Below are 25427 nucleotides of genomic sequence, written 5' to 3'. Positions count from 1 at the left end.
CTAAGTTCAGGGCAGGGTACTGGGTGGAGGCCGGCGAGTGATGTATCTTTAACAGTCTGATGGCCTTGAGATAGAAGCTGTTTTTCAGTCTCTCAGTCCAAGCTTTAATGCACCTGTACTGACCTCGCCTTCTGGATGATAGCGGGGTCAACAGCCCGTGGCTCAGGTGATTCATGTCCTTGATGATTTTTGGGGACTTCCTGTGACATCGGGTGCTGTATATGTCCTGGAGGGCAGGAAGTGTGATGGCCCCTGGTGATGTGTTGGGCAGACCGCACCACCCTCTGGAGAGCCCTGCGGTTCGGGCGGTGCAGTTGCCATACCAGGCGTGTTGTGTCGTCTGCAAACTCGATAACTGATGCAGTCATGGGTGAACAGGGGGTGCAGGAGGGGGCTGAGCATGCACCCTTGTGGGGCACCTGTGTTGAGGATCAGCAGAGTGGAGGTGTTGTTTCCTACCTTCACCACCTGGGGACGGCCCATCAGGAAGTCCAGGACCCAGTTGCACAGGGCGGGCTTCAGTTAAGATTTAGTAAACAAATACATCAACAAATAAAATATGAGACATAAATGAATAAACAAACTCACCTCACAGGGCTGATTCATGGTGGGTTTTTATTCAAATGTTTTTATAAAGGAAAGCACAAGGATAAGATTGGTAGAACAATCTGGTGAAACAATGGCTGTAACATACATAAGGAAACAAAAATACAAAATGAGCGTATTTTTCTTTTCTAACTGATGATACCCAGCAGCATCATCACCCGGACATGTAAAACAAAAAAATCGATCTTTCTGCATAAATTACTACTATTTCATTTTATTTATCGTCATCAGCCAGTCTATATCACACAAGTGTTGGTTGAATTTGCTGTACAACTAGCCTATTGACCCAGACACAGAATTGCGCTTGGTTCAGACATCGCTAGCTATGCAAGACTACAAATAGTATGGTTGCAATTTAAACTTCCATCTTTCAGACTTCCGCAACCCCCTCACCACATTAACTGCCAACACAAAGTCCCATACAGCGAAGGTGTGTGTGTGTTTCAAGGGAAGAATAGATCAAGTCTAGCCGCCTACACTACCACGTGGTGGGTTTGCATTCCTCTTTTATTTAAAAAAACCCCCACCTAATTCCCCAGCCTATTGGAACCTCTGTTCGACAAGCAGCACTTTGTTTTTCTTTTAAGAGACTCCAAAACTAAGGCGGAGCTAAAACCATATTCTACATGTAACAATGTTCATATTGGAAAAACACAACAAAAACAAGATTCAGCATGATACTAAACAAAACAGAATGTTTCTTTATTTGAGGACAGAGTGGTAGGAGGAGGAATTGTAAAAATTGCTATTGGCCAGCTCCTGAGCTTGGCTTTGGATGTGTCCCAAATCACACCCTATTTCCTTTAGAGTGCAACGCTTTTGACCCATAGAGATACATAGAGGACTCTAGTGCCCAGAAGCCTATTGGCTTGGCAGCGCCATTGAGGACTTTCCCCATTTTGAAGTAGTCAACTGGGTGGGACTTCCAATGGGTTAAAGGGATACTTCGGGATTTTGGCAATGAGGCCCTTTATCTACTTCTCCAGAGTTAAATTAATTTGTGGACACCATTTTTATGTCTCTGTGTCCAGTATCATTGAAGTTAGAGGTAGTTTCGTGAGCCAATGCTAACTAGTGTTAGCGCAATGACTGGAAGTCTATGGGTATCTGATAGCATGCTAGTAGATAAAGGGCATCACTGCCAAAGTCGCGAAGTATCCCTTTAAGGAAGGATCATATCATTCCATCCAGGTCACCACGAGGTATCAGCCAATGAATTATACTCGTGAGTAAATATTCCATAACTACAGGTGGCAGTATATCACCAACCTTATCTTTATACCTGTTCAAAACAACACATTCTAGATGGCAGTGTGCACTCTTTCAGTTTGTTTACCAACTCAGAAGTAGTAGAAGAAATGTACTTCAAAATGGAGGTGGCTTCAATGGAGCTGCCCGTGCTCTCACAGACGGCATAATGTGATAAATACAATGATGTGATGTCTATCTAAGTCTATGTTTTGAACATAGCCCTATGTGAAAAGCCTATGGGTCAAAAGTAATGCACTACATAAAGAAAAGGGTGCGATTTGGTCCGCAGCTTTTGTGTTCTTCTCTGGTGAAGCGGGCTGGACCTGCAAACCCAGCCATACCAGCCCAGACAGAACTCTGAGGTAGATAAAACCAGTCACACATGACCACACACGGTCAAGATGACCATTAGAGCAAAAATTTTAATTTTCTTTAAAGACAACCCCGTCAATTTAGCGTAAAGTAAAACAGATTGTAATTTCATCATTAAAGTTAAGCATTTTCTATTAATATTACTGTATCTGTTGAAGTAAAAAATAGCAGAGAAAAAAATGTAACCGCCTTGACGTTACCTCACAATTTCAAGCTTGCATTTCTTTTTAGATCTATTTGTGTTTTTTATTTCAATTGTAGGCTATTTTGTCTTAATTAGGGAGATGAGATCAGTATGTGTAGCATTTGATGGAGGTCAACATCCCTGGCTGTGTGTGAAATATGACAAAACCAGACACCTACACTGTCAAAGTCTAAAGAGACCTTACTATGGACTGACAGTAGTTCTAATTAAGAGTGGCTGTTCTTTTTAATGTAGCCTGGTTAGACCAGGCTGAATACTGTGATCACCATGAAGTGAAACAGTGAAACGTCAGGGAATCAGTTTGGATTCTGCCAGGCTATGTAAAATGACTATTATGATGTTAGCGGAAGGCACATTATCCAACCCATCATCTATTTGGCAAAACATCTGCTTCTTTATCAGTTCTCTATTCATAGATTGATTGACAGCTGCCAAACGGCCAATTCTACATATTTAATCTGATACAGAAAATCATGTCAGACATTAACCCTAAAAGCCTAATTGAATGATAATATCTTATAAAGACCAAAAATAAAAACCAGTAACACCTCACCAAGTGAACACTTTTTGCAAGCAACATTTCTTTCATCATATATCTTGGCTAATAAACTACCTATAAAACCCATTGGAAATCTCTTTTCCCTTAAGTCAACAGATTCCACGGAAAAAAAAATCAATCTCATGCATCTTTTAACATCACGCTGTAGGCTACTTGTCCCATTGCATCCACTTGGAGAATCCGTGGTAAAAAATACACGTCTTTTCGTTTATCAAAATAAAACATTTTTTCCTGTTTTGAAGGGGGGGAATAATTGTTGGTTTTGTCCATTTTTACACCTCTGTCTTCGTTTTACACACCATAGTATCATTGCTGTTGGTTCCATCATACACAGTTGTTTGGTTGAAGCTGTGCAAAAGAGTTCTTACTGAAGTCTGGTCTGGTCCAATCAGGAGAGGCTGTGACTGTGACATCATGAGTCAGCGCCCACAGCATCCATTACTGCTCACAGAAGTCACCTGACAATACACAACACAATCAGGATCACTACTCCTACTATGAGCAGTGCTACAGTATAATTAAAACTATCACTTCCATCTCATATAGGGACTCATAAGGAAGCACATACCTTATCGTTACTTGCTCTGTTGACTGTAGGGAGACGAATTGTTGGACGAATCCACTTGTTGCTGTGAACCATTTTCCTGAAGAGGGAAAAACTGTGTAACTTCACATCTTAATATCTGGTATTAGCACCATCAAGTAAGTAATGGTATGGGATGTCAAAATTGATGTAAAATGTCTGTACTCATGATGAGACATGGATGAATGAGAGATCAACACGATGAGATGGCAAAGACGAACCTCGGAACTTACGGCTGTCTGCTGCATGTGGGCGTACTGAGGAATATAGGCTGCCTGGACTGCAGCGTTGGCTGAAATATACTGCTGTCACAAGGAAAACAACAATATATTAGATTAGCTCAAATCGTGATTTAAGAGATACTGTACCCCTCAGAAGTTAGCCAACTCATTTTCACCCAATCCCAAACCACCACCTATTCCTTAGCCTCTGCACTTTAGATCTGAGTTTGCATCAGGTAAAATGAGACTAACTAAATTGCACCTCCCCCTTCCCAGAATCCCCCTCACCGCTCCACTGCTGCCCAATGAGAGATGGCCCATCTGCTGTGTCATGACTGCGGTGGGCTGCATTGTCATGGTGTGGTCCACAGAGGGCGACATTACAGCCTGCTGTAGCAGAGAGAGAGAAAGAGGGAGAGAGAGATAGAGAAAGATTATAATTCTAGAATCAATACAAGGTCATCCTCATACTCAAATCCATTGAGGATCAATGGAAGGTCTGCAGACAAAAATATCTGGCTTTAAAATGATTGGAATTTGTGGTTAGGTTTAACTGTAATAACTCATTCATAACACTGATTCGGTACAGAGCTGAACAGGGACTGGTTACACTTAATTACATTAACAAGCCTAACAAATGTTGATTATTTAAAAAAAAAATTAAACAACTAATTGACCGACATCGGTTCAATTATTTTAATTCCATTTTGTTCATTTTTTTTTGGTGACCTCGATGTGCAGATTCTGTAGAGATAAATCAGATCAAGCCTGAATTGTGCAATATAGTAGGGAGTTGCAGTTTCAAACAGGCCAATATTCTACATAGTTTAGCGAAGAAAACATGATAATTAACTACAATGACCATAATCCATTGTGTGCCCAGTTTAAACTTGTCCGATCTGTGCGGAGCAGACATGGAGACAGAGAACAGAGAACAGAGAACGAGAGGGATAGAACGGAGAAGCTTCGCGAGCTTGAAAATGCAGGATCTAAGTGATTGATAGTTGGTTTTCAGTAGTCGTAAAAGTATGCCTTATTTACTTTGAAGAACTACTAAAATAGTGATTTTGTCAGACAATATTGGCAGCAGCTTTATAGAGATGAGATAATGACTTGGAATTAAATAATAAAGTCATCAAATAAAGAATTTTATTAAACTATAGTAATGTGAATAAATGATGGTTAATAAGTGATAAGCAGTAATGGTCAGTCACTACCATCAATAACAGTTATATTCTGTGTTGTTACAGTATTCAACCCACATACTGCATAGTGCATTTCATGTAAAAAATAAATACAAAATAAATAAAAATAAAACCGTGATTATTTTGTAATAATCTAAAAGAAACTGAAACAATCTCAAAAAGCACTAATCGCTCAGCACTAACCAAGTGTAACTTGTGACTTCAAGTTAGTTCGATTAATCAGACAAGCTCAGCACCCCCCAAAAATACATATTTTTTAGGCCTCAAGGCCATCCGTATAAGCCAAAAGACCTTGAGGGAATGTACCATTTCCTTCTCAAAATGGGGGGAAATAGACACAGACACTTGTTCTACTTGAAACCATCTGCTGAGAGATGCAAATCGTTCAGTCATAAGACCGTGTCTGCTGCAGGCATTTCCTGTTGGCTCCATACAGCAGTGGGAGCAGAGAACTAGAGGCCAGAGAGGCACAGATGTATCTCGGTCCCAAATTACACCCTTTTCCCTCAAACTCAACTCTGGACCATTTTTCATTGTTCCCCTCTAATCAGGGACTGATCTAGACCTGGGAAACCAGGTGGGTACAATTAATTATTAGGCAGAACATAAAACCAGCAGGCTCTGGATCTAGTAGGGTAAGAGTTGAATACCCCTTTCCTGTTCCCTACATAGTGCACAACTTTTGACCAGAGCCCAGAGTCAGTTAGCTACAGGAAAAGAGAGCTCTCTGCTTTTGTCTCAGGCTCTGGTCAAAAGTAGTGCACTATATAGGGAATAGGGTGCAAATTCAGACGCAACCTTAATCCACCGTGTCACATCCAGATGATAAAAGGAAAAGAGCTCAAGAGCTTAAACTCACCAGGGGAGGTTCCCCTTTAAATACTAATCAAAACAATTGATTTGTTCCGCACTCACTGAAATATGAGGGAATGTTCCGGTTCCCAGAACTGGGCTCGGGCTCGGCTCTGTTTTGTTCTGTTCTCTTCCCACACAGATTTTGGGGGTGTTTATTCTGCAGCGTCAGCAGAACTCGCTGATTAAAGTAACACATTCTGGTTTTGAATCAGGGTATTTGTAACTGAAGTAACATGTCATATGTCAGCCTCTCAACAAATACTATCAGTGGAATAAGATATATACAGGGGCGAAACTGACTTTTAACAAAGCACACCTGTTAATTGAAATGCATTTCAGGTGACTACCTCATGAAGCTGGTTGAGAGAATGCCAAGAGTGTGCAAAGCTGTCATCAAGGCAAAGGGTGGCTATTTGAAGAATCTCAAATATAAAATATATTTTGATTTGTTTAACACTTTTTTGGTTACTACATGATTCCATATGTGTTATTTCATAGTTTTGATGTCTTCACTATTATTCTAGAATGTAGAAAATAGTAAAAATAAAGAAAAACCCTTGAATGAGTAGGTGTTCTAAAACTTTTGACCGGTAGTGTATATGTCCCCCCACTTCTAAAACCAAAGTTGCGCCCCTGGATATATATATATATTTTTAAATCCACTATGTTTTTGTATATGGGAAGTAGCCGACTAACTGTATTATTAGTCGTATGTATGAGATACGCATGGTATAAATCGTCCAATTAAATGTTTACTTGCAGTATGTCTGTAGTCTACATGCATAGCGCTATGAATTGAGTAAGAATTAGTTTCTTTCACTGTGTGTTTTGTACCAGGGTAGGGTAGTACTCCATTTGTGGCAAAATGGTCTGACACATATTTTCTAGCACTGTGTGTGTGGAGTAAGAAAGACATTTCATTTATCTTACCGGGTGTTGCATGATGTAAGGCTGGTGGGCCATCCAGGAAGGATTCTGTATCTGACACATGAAAGGGTAGGGTTAACCTCATGCCACATTCTTCATATTTACATAACATTTACATTTTAGTCATTTAGCAGGCACTCTCATCCAAAGCGACTATCATCTTTTGATCATTTATATTGAATTAACTCCAGGATAAATGATGTGCCTACCTGGTAGGAGGTGACAGGAGACATGTAGGGGGACATGGCTTGCTGAGCCATCATTCTATTGGCCGTTAGGGTGTAGGGAGAGGCATAATAGCCGTTCTGCATAGCAGCTGAGGTGGGGTCGTAGGTGAGAGTCATCCCGCCCTGGTTGGACAAAACAGAACCGTCACACAAAGCCAGATCCTTATCATCTAACCGTCACATTAGCATCACAATACCAACCATTAAATCAGTACCATGATCTGTAATGGGCTATGCAGTGGTTCCTTAAACTGTGGGGCGTGCCCCCCTGGGGTCGGCAGGGGGGGGCACCGGTAGAATTGTGTAGAACTGCAGGAAATAAGCTTTAAACCTGCAAAATGCAGTCCACCAAGAAGAGGTGGAAAAAGTACCCAATAGTCATACTTGAGTAAAAGTAAAGATACCTTCATAGAAAATGACTCAAGTAAAAGTAAAAGTCACCCAGTAAAATACTACTTGAGTAAAAGTCCAAAAGTATTTGGTTTTAAATATACTAGTATCAATAGTAAATGTAATTGCTCAAATATACTTAAGTACAAAAGTAAAAGTATAAATATTTTCAAATTCCTTTTATTAAGCAAACCGGACAGCACCCTTTTATAGTTTTTGGATAGCTAGGGGCACACTCTAACACTCAAATGAAGCATGTGTGTTTATTGAGTCCGCCAGATCAGACGCAGTAGGGATGACCAGGGATGTTCTCTTGATAAGTGCGTGAATTTGACCATTTTACTGTCATGCTAAGCATTCGAAATGTAACGAGTACTTTTGGGTGTCAGGGAAAATGTATGGAGTAATAAGTACATTATTTTCTTTAGGAATGTAGTGAAGTAAAAGTAGTTGTTAAAAATAATAATAGTAAACTACAGATACCCCAAAAAACTACTTAAGTAGTACTTTAAAGTATTTTTTACTTAAGTACTTTACTCCACTAGTCATGAACAGTTCTTGTGCCCATAGAAATAGACAAGGTGTGTGTGCTCAACTGCCGGTGGGGGGGGGGGGGGGTCCCGAATGCTGGAAGGGGGACCCGAGTGAAAAAGTTAATGAAACCCTGCTCTAATGAACTGGTCTCTCAGGATAGGATTAACACTGGGCCCTGGGCAAGTCAGTCAACACTAGAAATGAGGTCATGCATTTTATTCTTAAAATGGCCTTTATTAGTCTGGCAGGGAGAGAAAACGTGCAGTTGTGGCTCCACCCACAGAGACATCCAGACAGATGGGACGGACAGAGAGGCACTTACAAGTCTGAGCTCTCCCTCTCTGGGCCATGTCCGACCGCTGGGGATGTATGGACTGTGGCTGTGCCTCTTCCTCTGACCATCGGCAAACTTACACAGCAGGGGCTCAGAGGGAGCTGGAGAGGGAAAAAACACATCATCCTCACCATTAGCGAAACCAAAAAGTGAGCATCGCAGCCCAAAGCATGCGAGAGAATAAAAGAAAATAGACCTTACCCATAGTTCCAGGCGCCGTCTTGATAAACTTCCCATTGAAGTGGGCTATGACTGAGTTACACATCTCCTTGGACTCCATCCTGAGAATAGTAGACATAAGTCACACATGAATCAATGGGACCGAAATGAGAAAAAGTAGCAGGATTTGAACCCACAACCCTTCGAGTTACCGACATCCGTCAAACTGTTACTGAGCATTGAGATGTTCTCACCTGGCGAAGCCGACCCCTCTGCTGGCCCCGCTGTAGTCTCTGAGGACGCGGGTGGAGATGACCTGTCCAAAAGGCCTCAGCAGCCCCTCCAGCTCCTGCTCGTCTACAGACACAGGCAGGTTGGAGATGTACAGGTTGGTGGGGTCCTGCTCCTGTTGCTGCTTAGAGAGAGGGACAGAGAAATGAACCGAGAGGTATCAGGATCCTTTCCCTCCAAAGAATCTACGGTAATTTGGACGGCAACACCAACTTAAACCACAATAGCACTCGAGGACAACCACATGGACATTTCACTCTGATTAAAATGATGCGTTGACACGATTTGAGTCTGTGATGATATCCAAGCCAGGATATCCAAGCCATAACAACAACAAAAGAACACAACTGAACATGAGTCAGCTAGGGTTGTGTGTTGGCTTAGTGACGGTCACGTCCAGGTCATGAGGGGTCTTCAGTCAACAACTCTGTAAATGCGTTATCAAGGACTTGAGTTTCTATGGCCCTTGATTTGCTCATTAAGGCGACTGGTCTCTTTTTCTATTTTCTACGCATCCTCTCCATAGATTTAACACCTGGTTCAGTTCTCCCATCTTTACCATTACGAGCTCAACAGCTAAGCAGTACAGTTATGCAGCTACCATACAGGCACACTGTGTTCTGCTGGCCTCGGCAGAAATACAGGAGCTAGCTAGACACAGGTCCCCTGAGAGAGAGAAAGAGAGATAGTAGAAATGCGCTGACGGAGAGAAATATATATGGAAAAGTGAAACCGGTGAAACTGGGAGGAGGAGAGCAGTGTTAAAGTACTTATATAAAAAATATTGTACTTTTTACTCCTTACATTTTCCTTGACACCCAACAGTACATTTTGAATGCTTAGCAGGACAGGGAAATGGTCAAATTCACACACTTATCAACAAAACATCCCATCTGCCTCTGAACCTGGTGGACTCATTAAACACACATGCTTTGTTTGTAAATTATGTCTGAATGTTGGAGTGTGCCCCTGACTATCCGTAAATTTAAGAAAACAAGAAAATGGTGCCGTCTGGTATGCTTAATATAAGGAATTTGAAATTACTTATACTTGTACTTTTACTTTTGATACTTAAGTATATTTTAGCAATTACATTTATTTTTGATACTTACGTATATTTTAAACCAAATACGTTTATACTTTTACTCAAGTAGAATTTTACCAGGTGACATTCACTTTTACTTCAGTAATTTTCTATTAAGGTATCTTTATTTTTTACTCAAGTATGACAATTGGGGACTTTTTCCACCACTGGAGAAGAGGAGTTGTTCAAATCATAGGTTGAGGCTGAAAAAAAGACCACCCTATTTCACCAAAGAAGTATTCAAACTAATAAGCATAACATCAGTAATTGGACATGGAACGTTAGCATAGCATGCTAACTCATAACACAGCATGAAATTCTACCTGGGAGTATCCTAACCAGAGCACATTAATTAGTAGTTGCTGTGTGCCACGAGACAGTCATAATATTTGCATAGCAGCAGAAATCTGTCCGTCCTGTTCTGTGCGTGCATGTGGACCGACGGGAGAGGAAAGGGAGGACATCTGGCTTCATTTGAGAACGTGAATGGGGTCACCGCCTGAACAGCCAGCCAGTCAGCTGGGGTCATGTGACTGACTCTGCTGCTCTGCTTTACACACACACACAAACATACACACACACACATACACACAAATGCACGTACATGTACATTGCACACACACACACACACGCACACGCACACACACACACACAGTTAAATGCACACGCACAGTCTACTGCTCCAAATAATCTGTCATTGTAATTTACAAAACAGAGACATGGAATGGAACATTAGCATAACATGCTAACTCATAACATAGCATAAAATGCTAACCAGGAGTATCCTATCCCAGAGCACGTTAATTAGTAGTTGCTGTGCTACGAGACAGACAGTCTGTTGTTCTGCTAACAGAAGAACACAGAGTTCCTCTCACCTTAGCCATCTGGGCTTGTATCCCACTGGTCTTTAGGGCATGGACCGTCTTCTGGGCTGATGCAGGGCTGTCAAAGTCCACAAACCCATACCCTGGAGTTGGAGGAGCACAGAAACAACCGTAATATTACTTACAACGTAATATTAGTTTGCTTTACGTTACATTGCACATGCATTTGCTTAGTAGCATACCAGTGTGTGATACTATCTGACAACCGTAAAATGTATCATTTGTTTCGATAAATTGGAGAAAAGGAGATAAATATTAGAATACGTGATACTGACCTTTACATTTGTTGGTTGTTTTATCGAGGATAGCCTTTGCCGATACGATCTTGCCGTATCTATGAACAAAAGAAGAATCAAATGTTAATAACAGGATGTTGCTCTCTTATCCTTTAACTGTATTGATTATCACTACAATATGCATATATTATTGTTTTAAAGGTCAAACTATATTTCAATCTACCGATCCTCTCTATTTGGTACAGTATGTGTTATGAAGGCTCAATGGTTAAAGCTGGTTGAAATGATGTCAATACAATCAGTTTACAACCCACATATGGTTGTAGTTACGTCATTTCAACCACTTGCTGGGGGGGGGGGGGTTCATTTTAGCTTCAAATATATGAATTCATTAAAAAAATACTGTATGCCCTATATCACAGACAGAGTGTCGCTCTACTGCTAAACTTCTACAACAAGGGCCGGGAGTCAGAACGCTAGGCTTGCACAAGAACGCATGACATCATCGCTGAGAAGAAGGCAGCCATTTAACCCGGGTGAGGCAACCCGGGTGGTGAGGCTCGGAGGGAACATATTAAGCCTTATGACCACACAGCACACCATGTTATTTCAGTAGACTCATTTAAGAGAATCAATTCCTCATTGTGTCTTTAACCACATTGTGTCTTTAACCGAATTAAACCCCCATGCTAACTGGCATACTAAAACTTCTGCCGAGTCACTGAATGACGTCAATAATTACAACAGACTAAAGACAAGAGGTTAACGCAATCCATTGCGATCACACATTGCAGTGTTTACACAGTAGCATACAAATATATGTATAAAACTCTGAAAGCTTTGGGCAGTGTAAAAAATAACAAATTGACTCCCCACACAGGAACCTAGCTACAAACATCCATAATATGTCAAATATGTGTGGTGGGATGTAGATATATAAAGAGACAACGAACATTGCTACAACAGCCTACATTATGTCAAAGAGCAGCCTGACGTTAGTCCAAAGAGAAAACAATAGATGCCTAGCATAGCCTAACTATTTGTTCATGTCAACACTCCATGTTACAGTACTTGAAAAACAGCCTGTGTCATAAACTATGCTCAGACTCAGACAGAAATACCAGAGTTGAAAGGATGTCAAGCCGTTTTGCGGAACTGGTATTTTAAGGACGTGCATCATGCTTTGGTTGAACTAAACGCTTGGCTAACATTAGCCTGGTTGCAATGAAAGGCTCTTTCATTCCTGCTTTGTGCCGGCGAGCAGGCCACCACCGTTGGGAGCAAAACACAAGCAAACAACACAGCAACAGCGGCTGTTGCCCCTGGTAACATGGTTGAATGCTTCGCTCCATATGCTTGTGGTCCAGCGGAGGCCAGAGGCGCACAGAGACAAACCCAACCAAACATGACAATTGCTGCATTCACCAATCCCAATACTGTAGAAAACAGTCACGTTCCCTAATCTCTCGTCTCTACAGATACAGTATCATGTAAACACAGTCCCCATGGTTTAGTTGGTTGGAGGGGTGCTAGCTAGTGGCCTCTATGCTTGGTTCATGCATGGTCCACATGAATATGGTATTGGCATATATAGCTGGAACAAGCTGTTCTAATTCATCATAATAATGTGTGTAAGTCAGTCAGTGCTTGTGTAGACTTGTGTGTGTGTGTGTGTGTGTGTGTGTGTATGCTTTCATGTTTGTACATGTGCTTATGAGTGTGAGTGTGAGTGTGAGTGTGGGTGTGTGTGTGTGTGTGTGTGTGTGTGTGTGTGTGTGTGTGTGCGTGCGCGTGCATGCGTGTGTGTGCATAAAAGAGATACGGAAAGAGAGAGAGAGCGAGAGAGAGAGGGAGGAGGTGGACAAGGTGACAGACATACATTGTAGGAATTAGTCAAACTGCACATTCAGGCAAGGCATCATTCCCAGAAGTCAATGTGGTAACGATTCTGGTTCAAAATGTGTGTGTGTGTGCGCGAACGCGCTTTCATGTTCATGTTTATACACGTGTGTATGCTTACGAGTGTGTGTGTGTGTGTGTGAGTGAGTGAGTGAGTGAGTGAGTGAGTGAGTGAGTGAGTGTGTGCGCGCGTGCTTTCATGTTTATACACATGTATGTATGCCTACGAGTGTGTGTGTGTGTACTGAGCAGTACTCACGGCTGGCAGAGCTTGACCAGGTCCAGGTCAGTGGTTGCTGGAGGCAGGCCGCGGATGTACAGGTTCGTTTTGCTGAGCTGGTCCCATCCTGTGGTGCTGCTGTTGCTGCTGGTGCTCACCGTGCTGGGGCTGGCTGGGGCCATGGGGTACGACTGCAAGGAAGAGACAAGACACTGTCAGGTACACAGTAAACACACGGTCACTCTGTTGTCCTCCGTTAACAGCGGTGTCTGTGCCTCAACCAGGAAAGAAAAGGAAATCCTGGACAGACTAGAGACGAGTTTCAACTCAGACACATTTGTAGTTATATGGTATTTACACAGGAGAGAGACAAGAGAGGACATCGGGTACACACAATGCCACTGACTTAACACACACACCGGTAAGCAGGCAAAAACACACACACACACACACCCTCACGTACACAGACACACAGACAACGCACACCCTCACGTACACCGACACACACACCCTCACGTACACAGACACACAAACACACACAGAGACAAACTGGTGTCCCTTGCCTACGGAAATATGAAACATGGCCTCCAGTGGCCTTTGTGCCACACCCAGAAAATACATCTGGGAATCTAGGAAACGTACACAGTATCATGATGTTTTTCATGCTTTTACTCGAGGTGAGACGCAGGTAGCTGATAAGACCCACGGCACACTGAGCACAGACTGTCAACAAGGCTCAGCTATATACCTAGCTTCCGCTTCCTGACACGCGAGGCAAAACAGTGCCCCCCCCCCCCCACCCCACCCCCAAGCTAGTCTATAGCGTAACCGAATCAACCGAAGCTTTTGACATGACAGGCTCGCGTGCCATTCTTAGCTGGTGACGTGAGACTGAGATTCTATTTCACATAGACTATAAACACATCATGATGTGTTTTTTCAAGAACAGTCTATGCCATCTTATCGCGTAATTTCCCATCTGTTTTTGGACATCCAAACCATGATGACATTCTAATGTGTATTGTGATATAATGTGTGAGTGCAGCAGGAAGATAACAAGGTTGTATGTGTGTGCATTATTTGACTCATGCCCACACTTACCACTGTGAGTTACACACAGTCACATATTAGGTCAATGCATATCATTGTAGCTCCAACACTAACTCCAGGGCATCAGTGGTGAGAAAAGTACCCAATTGTCATACTTGAGTAAAAGTAAAGATACCTTCATAGAAAATGACTCAAGTATAAGTGAAAGTCACCCTGTAAAATACTACTTGAGTAAAAGTCTACATGTATTTGGTTTTAAATATACTTAAGTATCAAAAAGTAAATGTAATTGCTGAAATATACTTAAGTGTCAATAGTAAATCATTTCAAATTTCTTATATTAAGCAAAACCAGACAGCCCAATTTTCTTGTTTTAAAAATGTGTGTGTTTAGTGAGTCCGCCAGATCAGAGGCAGTAGGGGTGACCAAGGATGTTCTCTTGATAAGTGTGTGAATGGACCATTTTCCTGTACTGCTAAGCATCCAAAATGTAACGAGTACTTTTGGGTGACAGGGAAAATGTATTGTGTAAAAAGTACATTATTTTCTTTAGGAATGTAGTGAAGTAAAAGTAGTCAAAAATATTACTAGTTAAGTATAACTACTTAAGTAGTACTTTAACGTATTTTTACTTAAGTTCTTTACACCACTGGAGAGCATATAGTAGTTGACAGCACCAGTCACGCTATTCAGCCCTGCTACAACTGACAGTAGTAGTGAGATTGTGTAATCTGTTGAGCTAGTGCATCAGCTATTCATCTGTGAAGAGCACACTTCTCCAGCGTGCCAGTGGCCATTGGTTACGATGCTAAACTGCATTTAGGTCAAGACCCTGGTGAGGACGATGAGCATGCAGATGAGCTTCCCTGAGACGGTTTCTGACAGTTTGTGCAGAAATTCTTCAATTGTGAAAACCCACAGTTTCAGCAGCTGTCTGGATGGCTGGTCTCAGTCGATCCCGCAGGTGAAGAAGTCGGATATGGAGGCCCTGGGCTGGCGTCGTTACATGTGGTCGGCGGTTGTGAGGCCGGTTGGATGTACTGCCAAATTCTCTAAAATGACATTGGAGGCGGCATATGGTAGAGAAATGAACATTCAATTCTCTGGCAACAGCTCTGGTCTTACAGTCAGCATGCCAACTGCACGCTCCCTCAGAACTTGAGCCATTTTTAGCATGTTGTTGTGTGACAAAATTACAAGGTGCACCTGTGTAATGATCATGCTATTTAATTAGCTTCTTGATATGCCACACCTGTCAGATCGATGGATTATCTTTGCAAAGGAGAAATGCTCACTAACAGTGATGTAAACACAAACATTTTTGAGAAATTTGATTTTTGTGCGTATGGAACATTCCTGGGATCTTTTATTTCAGCTCATGATAAATGGAACCAAAATTTTACATGTTGCGTTTATATTTTTTGTTCAGTGTTATATATATACACGGTGCCATGAAAAAGTATGTGCCCCCTTTCTGATTTTCTCTATTTTTGTATATTTTTGATACTAAATGTTATCAGATCTTCAACCAAAACCTAATATTAGATAAAGGGAACCTGGTTTTACAAATAACGAAATATATAGATATTTATTTTATTTATTTATTTAACAAAGTTGCAGTATGCAACACCCAATAATTCCCCTGTGTGAAAAGGTAATTGCCCCTTACACTCAATAACTGGTTGTGCCACTTTTAGCTGCAATGAATGCAACCAAATGCTTCCTATAGTTGTCGATCTGTCTCTCACATCGCTGTGGAGGAAGTTTGGCCCACTCTTTCATGCAGAACTGCTTTAACTCAAGGATATGTGGGTTTTCAAGCATGAACTGCTCGTTTCAAGTCCTGCCATAACATCTCAATTTGGGATAAGGTTTGGACTTTGACTAGGCCATTCCAAAACTTCAAATGTGTTTTTAACCATTTTCATGTAGACTTGAGGGTGTGTTTTGGATCATTGTCTTGCTGCATGACCCAGCTGCACTACAGTTTCAGCTTACAGACGGATGGCCTGACATTCTCCTGTAGAATTCTCTGATGCAGAGCATTCGTGGTTCAGAATTCATGGTTCCTTCTATTAAGGCAAGTTGTCCAGGTCCTGAGGCAGCAAAGCATTCCCAAACCATCACACGACAACCACCATGCTTGACCGTTGGTATGAGGTTCTTACTGTGGAATGCAGTGTTTGGTTTTCACCAGCGATAATTGGACCCATCTCATCCAAAACGTTGACTCAAGTTTGCCAAAAAGCACCTGGATGATCATCAAGACTCTGGGAAGAATGTCCTATTGGACAGATGATTTAAAAGTCTAACTTTTTTGGACGACATGGGTCCCATTATGCCTGTGAAAAGACATTCAGCACTACTGTTCTTTCTAGAATTTTCTAGCATGGAGTTTTTCCATTTCACCAAGCTCCAGAATGTCGGCAGTGAAATATAATGAGATGAATAGGGGTAGGAGTTTTTCCTAGTCACATGGTCAGGAACAAATCCTCACCCTAGTTCTATGCATTGCAGAATGCACTATAGGCTATAATAATAATGGGTGCTTATGTTGTCTTTATATGTGTGAAATGTGTTTTTTGCATATCCCAACTCCCCCATTATTCACAGCAATTAGGGTTAAGTGCCTTGCTCAAAGGAACAATAACAGACTTGTCACACTTTCAGGTCAGGGATTCAAACTAACAACCTTTTGGTTACTGGCCCAATGCTCTAACCACTAGCCTACCTGCCGCTAGGCTATTTCCCTGGTGACATTCTTGCGTGGGGTGCTGTCTACACTCCTTCCATCACGGTTCCTTCCTAGTACTACAGTCTGGTCTGGTGTGTCAGTGGGAACCTACCACACATTCTCTGAGGCAAACCAGAGCCCTCCTCTGCAAGGCATTTCCTTCCTCTTACTCATTAAAATAGCTCCAACCCCGCAGAAGCCCCTCTAGGAAAATCTAGAATGGCATGCGGCAGACCAATTCATCTGTGAATTAAGAAAAAACATGTTCTGCCTTCCACCATTTGAAAACATATTTCCCAAAACAAAATGGTGAGCTAAATTACATTAAGATGGCCACCACATTGAATTAGGGCTAGGACTACTGGTATCGTTTAGGATGGAGATATCTTAAGCCTACCCACAGAATGCACACATAATCACCTCCATCTTGTGGACTAGAATCTTTGACGAAGCGAAGAAGGAAGAACCGTTGCATAACTAATTCAGATAAACAACAGATGATTATGCCCATGGATATCTTTACGGGTGGAGATATACTAAGCCTACCGACAGAATCTACATACAATCACCTCCATCTTGTGGACTAGATGGTTGAATCAGCAGCCTGGTCTCATAGACTAGACGTAACATAGTACATCACTGGGGCTAAGCTTCCTGCCATCCAGGACCTATATACTAGGCGGTGTCAGAGGAAGACACAAAAAATTGTCAAAGACTCCAGTCACCCAAGTCATAATGTTCTCTCTGCTACTGCACGGCAAGCGGTACCGGAGTGCAAAGTCTCCGTCCAAAAGGCTCCTTAACACCTTCTACCCCCAAGCCATACTGTAAGACTGCTGAACAATTAATCAAATGGCCATCTGGACTATTTACATTGACACCCCCCTTTGTTTCTATACTGCTGCTACTCGCTGTTAATTATCTATGCATAGTCACTTTACCTCTACCTACATGTACAAATTACTTCGACTAACCTGCACCCTCGCACATTGACTTGGTACTGGTAACTCCTGTATATAGCCTCATTATTGTTATTTTATTTAATTTTTTTACTTTAGTTTATTTAGTAAATATTTTCTTAACTCTATTTCTTGAACTGCATTGTTGGTTAAGGGCTTGTAAGTAAGCTCGTAAGTAAGCATTTCACGGTAAGGTTGTATTCGGCGCATGTGACAAATAAAATGTGATTTGATTTAGTAAACATAAATCGGGAGCACTGAAATTAGCATAGGTTAAGTTTGGTATGGTTACATAAGACAGAAGGTTACTTAAAGTGGCAATATGTCACTTTTTGGGCGACACGACCAAATTCACATAGAAATGTGAGTTATAGATCTATCATTCTACTTGAACGCAAGTCTAAGAAGCAATAGATCTGTTTTCTATGATTCTCATTCTTAAGTATTGTTTTTGCGTCTTTTACTTTCGGTTTTGTACACCAGCTTCAAACAGCTGAAACAACAATATATTTGCTTATGGAAAATACTTCACAGCGGTTTAGATGGCACAATGATTCTCTACACTATACTAGTTTATTTTGTCACGAACTGAAATTGGGCTAACTATTAGATTTTTAACAATCAGGAAATGGCACGACGATTTCTGCATCGGGCGTATAACGTGTACGTCTAGCATCCCAAAGGTTGCGTGTTCGAATTTCATCACGGACAACTTGTGCATTTTAGCTAATTAGCAACTTTGCAACTACTTACTACTTTTTAGCTACTTTGCAACTACTTAGGATGTTAGCTAACCTTAACTCTTTAACCTAACTCCTAACCTTAACCCTAACTCCTAGCCTAGCTAACATTAGCCACCTAGCTATCGTTAGCCACAACAAGTTGGAATTCGGAACATAGCATAAGTTCTGGAGATTCGGAACATATCATACCAATTGCAATTCGTAACATATTGTACTATTTGCAATTCGTAACATATCATACGAATTGTAATAAGTAACATATCATACGAAATGGAGGACGGACATCCACAAATGAAAACACACCATACGAAACGTAACATATCATACTAATTGGGGTGTCCCGGATTTACATGTACTATGTCTACCCCTGAGTCCAGGTTGGAATCAGTGGTGAACTACAGTGTGGAGTGGTAAAGAAGGACTGAAGAACCAACTCATTTAGGTGACTACCTGATTATTGGGCCTATTGGAATCATTCAGTGCGGATATAGCTACAAATCGCAATCACCTCCATCTTGTGGACTAGACGGCTGAATCAGTGGTGAACTACAACAGAATAGTGGTACAGAACCACTGCATAAGTAGCTACACCTGAAAAGGCTCATTATAGATGCATGAACACCCATGCTCACTCCAGCACACTGACCCACATTAGGCAGAAGCTGAGCACGCCACTCACTAGAAGGCCTACCGGGCCGAACTTACTCAGGTGGTGGAGCAGGGCCTACTGTATCACTAGTCGGCCTATACAGAGCATGTTCTATTCTAACAATACCAACAAGGAATCTAAGATGTAGTAGGCCTGCAGTGCCTTCTGTAGCTATGCATCATCATAACTATTCTATTCTTTATTACTCTGTTCTATTGCTATTCTATTCAATCCTACAAGGAATCGAACAAATGGGACATTTGAACTACAATTTAAATGCCATACATTTGTGTGACCTGCGCGGCCTATTTTCATTAAAAACATGCTGAAGAAATAATGTATTTCTCCTCCAAGACTTGGGGATGTAGAGATAGAATATCGTAGGCCTACATTTGAAAAGCTGGGGAAATAAAACGGTGTATGTTCAGTGTATAAGGTGATTCTTCTTGTGAACATTATAGCAATGTTATTATAGCAATAGGCCTAACCTGGGTTACCTGGACCATACGGAGGGTCTCTCTCTCTCTGTCTCCCTCTGTCCTCTGTCCTCCAGTAAATGAATGCGTAATTATATCATACATCATATAGGTCCATCAGTTAGTTACCTTCTGAATGAGCAATTCGATGTATCTGAACGTTAAAAATGTTATCCTATTTAGGGAATCAATCTATTTGGATGATAGTTGTTATACGCCATTAGGGCCTAATACAATAAAAGCTGCTAGATAGGCTATTCTGTAATGCTAATTCAAGGACAAAGCCGATAATATAAAATGGACACTAATGCACAGAACATACTTGACCAAAATGTAGTGTAGCGAGCTACGGACAGTCACACTACATCACTTTGCAACCTGACTGTAGGTGAGCGGTGTTATAACACTATAATAACGACTGTCGCTTCTCGTGACCGTGTTAACTGAGGTGATAAGACAGCTGGGCCGTACGCACATTCGAATTGGATGCGTTCAAGGGACTTATGGCACCGTTTTGGACCATCCCAGCCAGGGCTTTTTTGGCCTACCTGCTTCCGATATGTGCTCTTCAACGGGTTGGCAGTATTTGCAAAGATCATCCTGGATAGTCTATTCCAGTTATTCCGAGATAAAAAGCTTGTTTCCCCAAAAAAGTCAGCTACATGCAGACCCGTTTATTAAAAGCCAGTGGGTTTATTTGGAAAAAATCCGCATATCGACCGGGTTAGAAATAAACTCCGATATTTCCGTTTTCGATCCTGATTCAAATGTCCTTGTCGCGTTGTCACATCTGTAGGCTACCTAACATAGGCTACACTGCGTAGGTTATATGGTTTAATCCCACCAAAGTGTCGTCCAACCCAGGCATCAAAACTCAGTTCAGTTCATTGATCTACGACGTCCTGCTGACCACTCCTGAGTCCCACCTACTACAGACCAAACCATTGCGCATACGATAGAGGTGCGTTTAAAGATATAATCAAATAACCTTGATATTGAGTACGGCTAGTATTAATATTCTGAACACAAAACACGTTTAAATGTTTGACAATCAACATATAACTAGTCACTACCATGAAAGATACATGTGAATACGCAAATTAATACATTGTATCAATTTGTCGTTCCCCATACCCCGCGTTTTGTTGACGCCCACACATACCATACATTCTTTACCCCCTCCCCCATTGACTCCCTCCCCCTCCCGGAGTCCAATGGTTAAAGCGAGAGATGAGAATTGACAGGTCAGGATGTAAAGGATAGGCGGTTCTGTTAGATAAGCAAAATACTGTAATATGTCATTGGTTTGTGCCTCACTAACATGAACATTCAAGACAAGGCGGTGTCTAGGGTGTTTTTAAAAAGGGACAGGGATAGAGATAGGAAGGATATAGGTTAGAAATTGTGATCTATTGTAGGCTATTTCCTCCAGCTCCTGTGATGATGTAGACCTAAGGACGGTGGGAGTAGAAAGTAAATATAGACTGATCTATGATCACTAAAAAGTGCACTCTAAAAGTCCAATCTGTAATGGGAGGGTAATTTCACCTCAGATCTCACTGCGCTCAGACCACCTTGAATGATTTACTAGGCTAGAGGAAACCATTACGAATGCACCTGATATTTATCAACAATAAGCGTCTTTGCAGTGGAGGAAAAAGTACCCAATTATCATACTTGAGTAAAAGTAAAGTTACAATACCTTAATAGACTCAAGTAAAAGTCACTCAGTAAAATACTACTTGAGTAAATGTATAAAAGTATCTGGTTTTAAATATACTTAAGTATCAAATTAGAAGTAAACACTATAAATCAGAAGGCATGATTGTCTTGTAATTTTTTATTTACAGATAGCCAGGGGCACACTCCAACACTCCAACACTCCAACATCATTTACAACAAAATTATTTATTTTGTGAGTCCACCAGATCAGAGGCAGTAGGGATGACCATGTGTTCTCTTGATGAGTGCGTGAATTGGACAATTTTCCTGTCCTAAGCATCTGAAATGTAACGACTCAGGGAAAATGTATGGGAGGAAAAAAATACATATTTTCTATAGGAAGGAAGTGCAGTAAAAGTAAAAGTTGTCCAAAATATCAATAATACAGTAAAGTACAGATACCCCCAAACACTACTTAAGTAGTACTTCAATGTTACTTTAGTTACTTTACACCACTGCATCTTTGAATATACAACAATATCTGTACCATTCAGTGGTATTTTGTTGTAGACAGTCTCATTCATGTATGTTAAAATGTGTATATACACATGCCTTCAAAAAGTATTCATACCCTTTTACTTTTTCCACATTTTGTTGTGTTACAGGCTGAATTAAAAAATATATGTTTTTGTCACTGGCCCACACACAATACCCCATAATGGCAAAGTGGAATTATATTTGTTGAAATTAATTAAAAACAAAAAGCTGAGACGTAATCAGTCAATATAAGTATTCAACACCTTTGTTATGGCAAGCCTAAATAAGTTTAGGACTAAACATTTGCTTAACAAGTAATAGAATAAGTTGCAGCTCAGTTCATGGACTCACTCTGTGTGCGATAATAGAGTTGAACATGATTTGTGAATGACTACCTTATCTGTGTACCCACAAATACAATCATCTGTAAGGTCCCTCAGTCGAGCAGTGCATTTCAAACAGATTCAGCCACAAAGACCAGGGAGATGGGTAAAAAAAAGAAAAGCAGACAACGAATATCCCTTTGAGCATGGTGAATTTTTAAGGCCAAGCACCACAGGCAAAAATTTGGATTTTGCTTCCACCTGTCAATTTTCTGATTTTGGGATATTTTGCAACTATAACTTCCATACTTTCATAAAATGTACAAATACATCGGTAATAATAATATAAATACTTTATTTGTATCTTTGTATCATTTTATCCCAACTCCGTCAACTACACCTCCATTAATGTCGTTCTTGATAGCTAGCATGTTTCATGTAAAACTCAACTGCTATTTTTAAAACTTTCCATGTTGAATCATATATCATTCAAAAGATTGTTTTCCGGAGCATATCGTTAACTTATCCATACATGGCTATTTCGTTTGAAGACGTAGTGCTTCGTGTTGAAAGGCTAGTTATTTCCTGACATCCGATTGGTTACTGGCATTTAAAGGCCCTTTCCGGAAACCCGATTGGTTAAAAGGCCTCACGTGCCACGCAGTACTTCCTCGTTTGAAAATATCTCCCGCGAAGAATCAACGTAAAGAGAGACAAAATTAGAAATCTCGAAGAATATACCTACAGTATGTGACTAAAAATAGGCTATCTCAGTTAGCCAATGCGAGAAAAGCAGTGAATGAAAGAAAAAATGTGCCTGATCCGCCGATCGAGGCAGTGGCAGTACAGATAGATGAGGAAAAGGAGGTAGCCCGCAGCAGCGCGTTGAGACGAAGATGACAACTAGAAGCGATCAACCAGACAGCAAACAGCCAACAGTGGCTTTTATTCCATATGTCTCAAATAAACCAACTTGTACATGATTTGATTTGCCCTAAGTGTCTAAACACTGGACTGAAAATCACCATAGACTTCACCAACCATTGATTATGTAATTGTGTCATGATAGAATGTGCAGACTGTGAAGGTGATCGTGATGCATCTAGGAGGATTGTATACACTTCCTTCAGGCTGCAGGAGTGCTCCAGGGGAGATGTGGCATTTGATATAAATGTGAGGATGGTTCTTCTAACCCACGAACTTGGACTTGGTTATGCACCTCTAAAGAAAATAAGCAAAGTCCTAGGGATTCCTCCCTTGCTTCTCAGCTCATATCAGAGACATGACAGGAGAATGACAGGTAAATAAAAAGGGAGAGTAGCCCATTATTGTCAGGTGACTTGCTGTGTATAAATAATATGTATTTCCTTGCTCCAGCGAATGCATTCAAAGTTAACAAAACAGGGTGATAGGAAAACATAACTATACAATGGGACTGTCACATAGGCCTACAGTGTGATAGGGCTGTAGCCTAATGTGATTAGTGAGAAATTAGCTTTACATAAAGTAAATACATGCTGATATGCTAATATTTACATAAGGTAACATGCTGATATTTAGTCCTGCAGTTATGTCTGTAATGTCGACAGACATAAGTACTTTTCCCCCCACTTTAGTTGCAGAGATTCAGAGAGAGCTACAGTCAATGGGGAGTGCTGTAAAGCTACGGTAATTAGAAGTGCATACACAGATATAGAGCGAGACATAGCAGAGTTGCTGAAGGAGGATGGGGATGCCGTCATAGACATTCATGTATCCTTCGATGACACTTGGCACAAGAGAGGATTCACTTCCAACTACGGGATAGGCGTCTGCATTGGTGCTGGTACCAGCGAGCCATAGAAAATGGTGAAGATCCACCCTGTCACAAAAACCTTGGAGGCCATACGTTTTTTTAATAGAGAGGTTGCACAGAAAATGGTAGCTGTATATCATAGGATGTCAAATGATAACATCCTCAAAAGAATGTAGCACAGAGGAACCCAGAATGCAAATGAATGTCTGAACTCTGTAATATGGTCGCGATGCCCCAAAACTGTCTTTGTGGGCAAAAGCCGCATTGACGCAGCAGCCAGTATGGCAGTAGCCACATTCAATGAGGGAGCCACTACTATAGCAAATGTGATGAACAAATTGTGGCTTGAAAGCACTTTGGTGACAACTAGAGCAATCAGAGAGGAGTTGTGAGAGCTGATGCTGCTTCAATGGAGTGTGCCAAGCGTAGGTGCAGGTCCCATGACGCAGTCAAGAAAGTAAAGTTTCACCAGCAACAACTCAAAGAGAACCTTACATATGGGACAGGTGTAACAGTATAACTTTAAACCGTCCCCTCGCCCCGACACGGGCGCGAACCAGGGACCCTCTGCACACATCAACAACGGTCGCCCACGAAGCATCGTTAACCATCGCTCCACAAAGGCCGCGGCCCTTGCAGAGCAAGGTGCAACACTACTTCTAGGTTTCAGAGCAAGTGACGTAACTGATTGAAACGCTAGTAGCGCGTACCCGCTAACTAGCTAGCCATTTCACATCCGTTACACTCACCCCCCTTTCAAACTCCTCCTTTTCCGCAGCAACCAGTGATCCGGGTCAACAGTATAACTTTAGTACGTCCCCTCGCCCCGACACGGGCGCGAACCAGGGACCTTCTGCACACATCAACGGTCGCCCACGAAGCATTGTTACCCATCACTCCACAAAGGCCGCGGCCCTTGCAGAGCAAGGGGCAACACTACTAATAGGTTTCAGAGCAAGTGACGTAACTGATTGAAACGCTACTAGCGCGTACCCGCTAACTAGCTAGCCATTTCACACCCGTTACACTCACCCCCCTTTCAACCTCCTCCTTTTCCGCAGCAACCAGTGATCCGGGTCAACAGCATCAATGTAACAGTATAACTTTAAACCGTCCCCTCGCCCCGACACGGGCGCGAACCAGGGACCCTCTGCACACATCAACAACGGTCGCCCACGAAGCATCGTTACCCATCGCTCCACAAAGGCCGCGGCCCTTGCAGAGCAAGGTGCAACACTACTTCTAGGTTTCAGAGCAAGTGACGTAACTGATTGAAACGCTAGTAGCGCGTACCCGCTAACTAGCTAGCCATTTCACATCCGTTACACAGGCATAGCTGGTTAATGTTCTGCACATTTCAACAGCCATACAAAATCCTTGTATTTGACAAATTGAGCAAAGTGATATGAGAATTTTCCCAAAACTGCATATTTGCCCAACAGACCAGTATTCAAAGC

The 25427-nt window shown here is 41.6% G+C and overlaps 1 protein-coding gene across 13 annotated transcripts; it reads right to left on the bottom strand.

The window, feature by feature from the left end:
* Positions 1 to 598: 598 nt before the first annotated feature.
* Positions 599 to 20703, bottom strand: LOC139532190 (RNA-binding motif, single-stranded-interacting protein 1-like). 13 transcript variants are annotated; one of them, XM_071329483.1, is made up of 13 exons: positions 20202 to 20703; positions 13082 to 13233; positions 10963 to 11021; positions 10679 to 10770; positions 8683 to 8843; positions 8471 to 8550; positions 8258 to 8370; positions 6994 to 7134; positions 6788 to 6838; positions 4086 to 4184; positions 3810 to 3881; positions 3562 to 3652; positions 599 to 3451 (listed from the first exon to the last, which is right to left on the bottom strand). In XM_071329483.1, the coding sequence occupies exons 1-12, from the start codon at positions 20250 to 20252 to the stop codon at positions 3569 to 3571; spliced, it is 1155 nt and encodes a 384-aa protein (XP_071185584.1). In that variant the 5' UTR covers positions 20253 to 20703; the 3' UTR covers positions 599 to 3451; positions 3562 to 3568. The 13 variants fall into 13 exon arrangements, with proteins under 13 accessions (XP_071185584.1, XP_071185587.1, XP_071185579.1 ...); XM_071329486.1 differs by having other exon boundaries at positions 3810 to 3878; XM_071329478.1 differs by having other exon boundaries at positions 4086 to 4187; positions 20202 to 20694.
* Positions 20704 to 25427: the final 4724 nt, after the last annotated feature.

Source organism: Salvelinus alpinus, chromosome 10, assembly GCF_045679555.1.
Source record: "Salvelinus alpinus chromosome 10, SLU_Salpinus.1, whole genome shotgun sequence".
Lineage (NCBI taxonomy): Eukaryota > Metazoa > Chordata > Actinopteri > Salmoniformes > Salmonidae > Salvelinus > Salvelinus alpinus.
The sequence above is the reverse complement of the archived record's forward strand: the minus strand, read 5'-3'. Positions and strand labels throughout refer to the sequence as shown.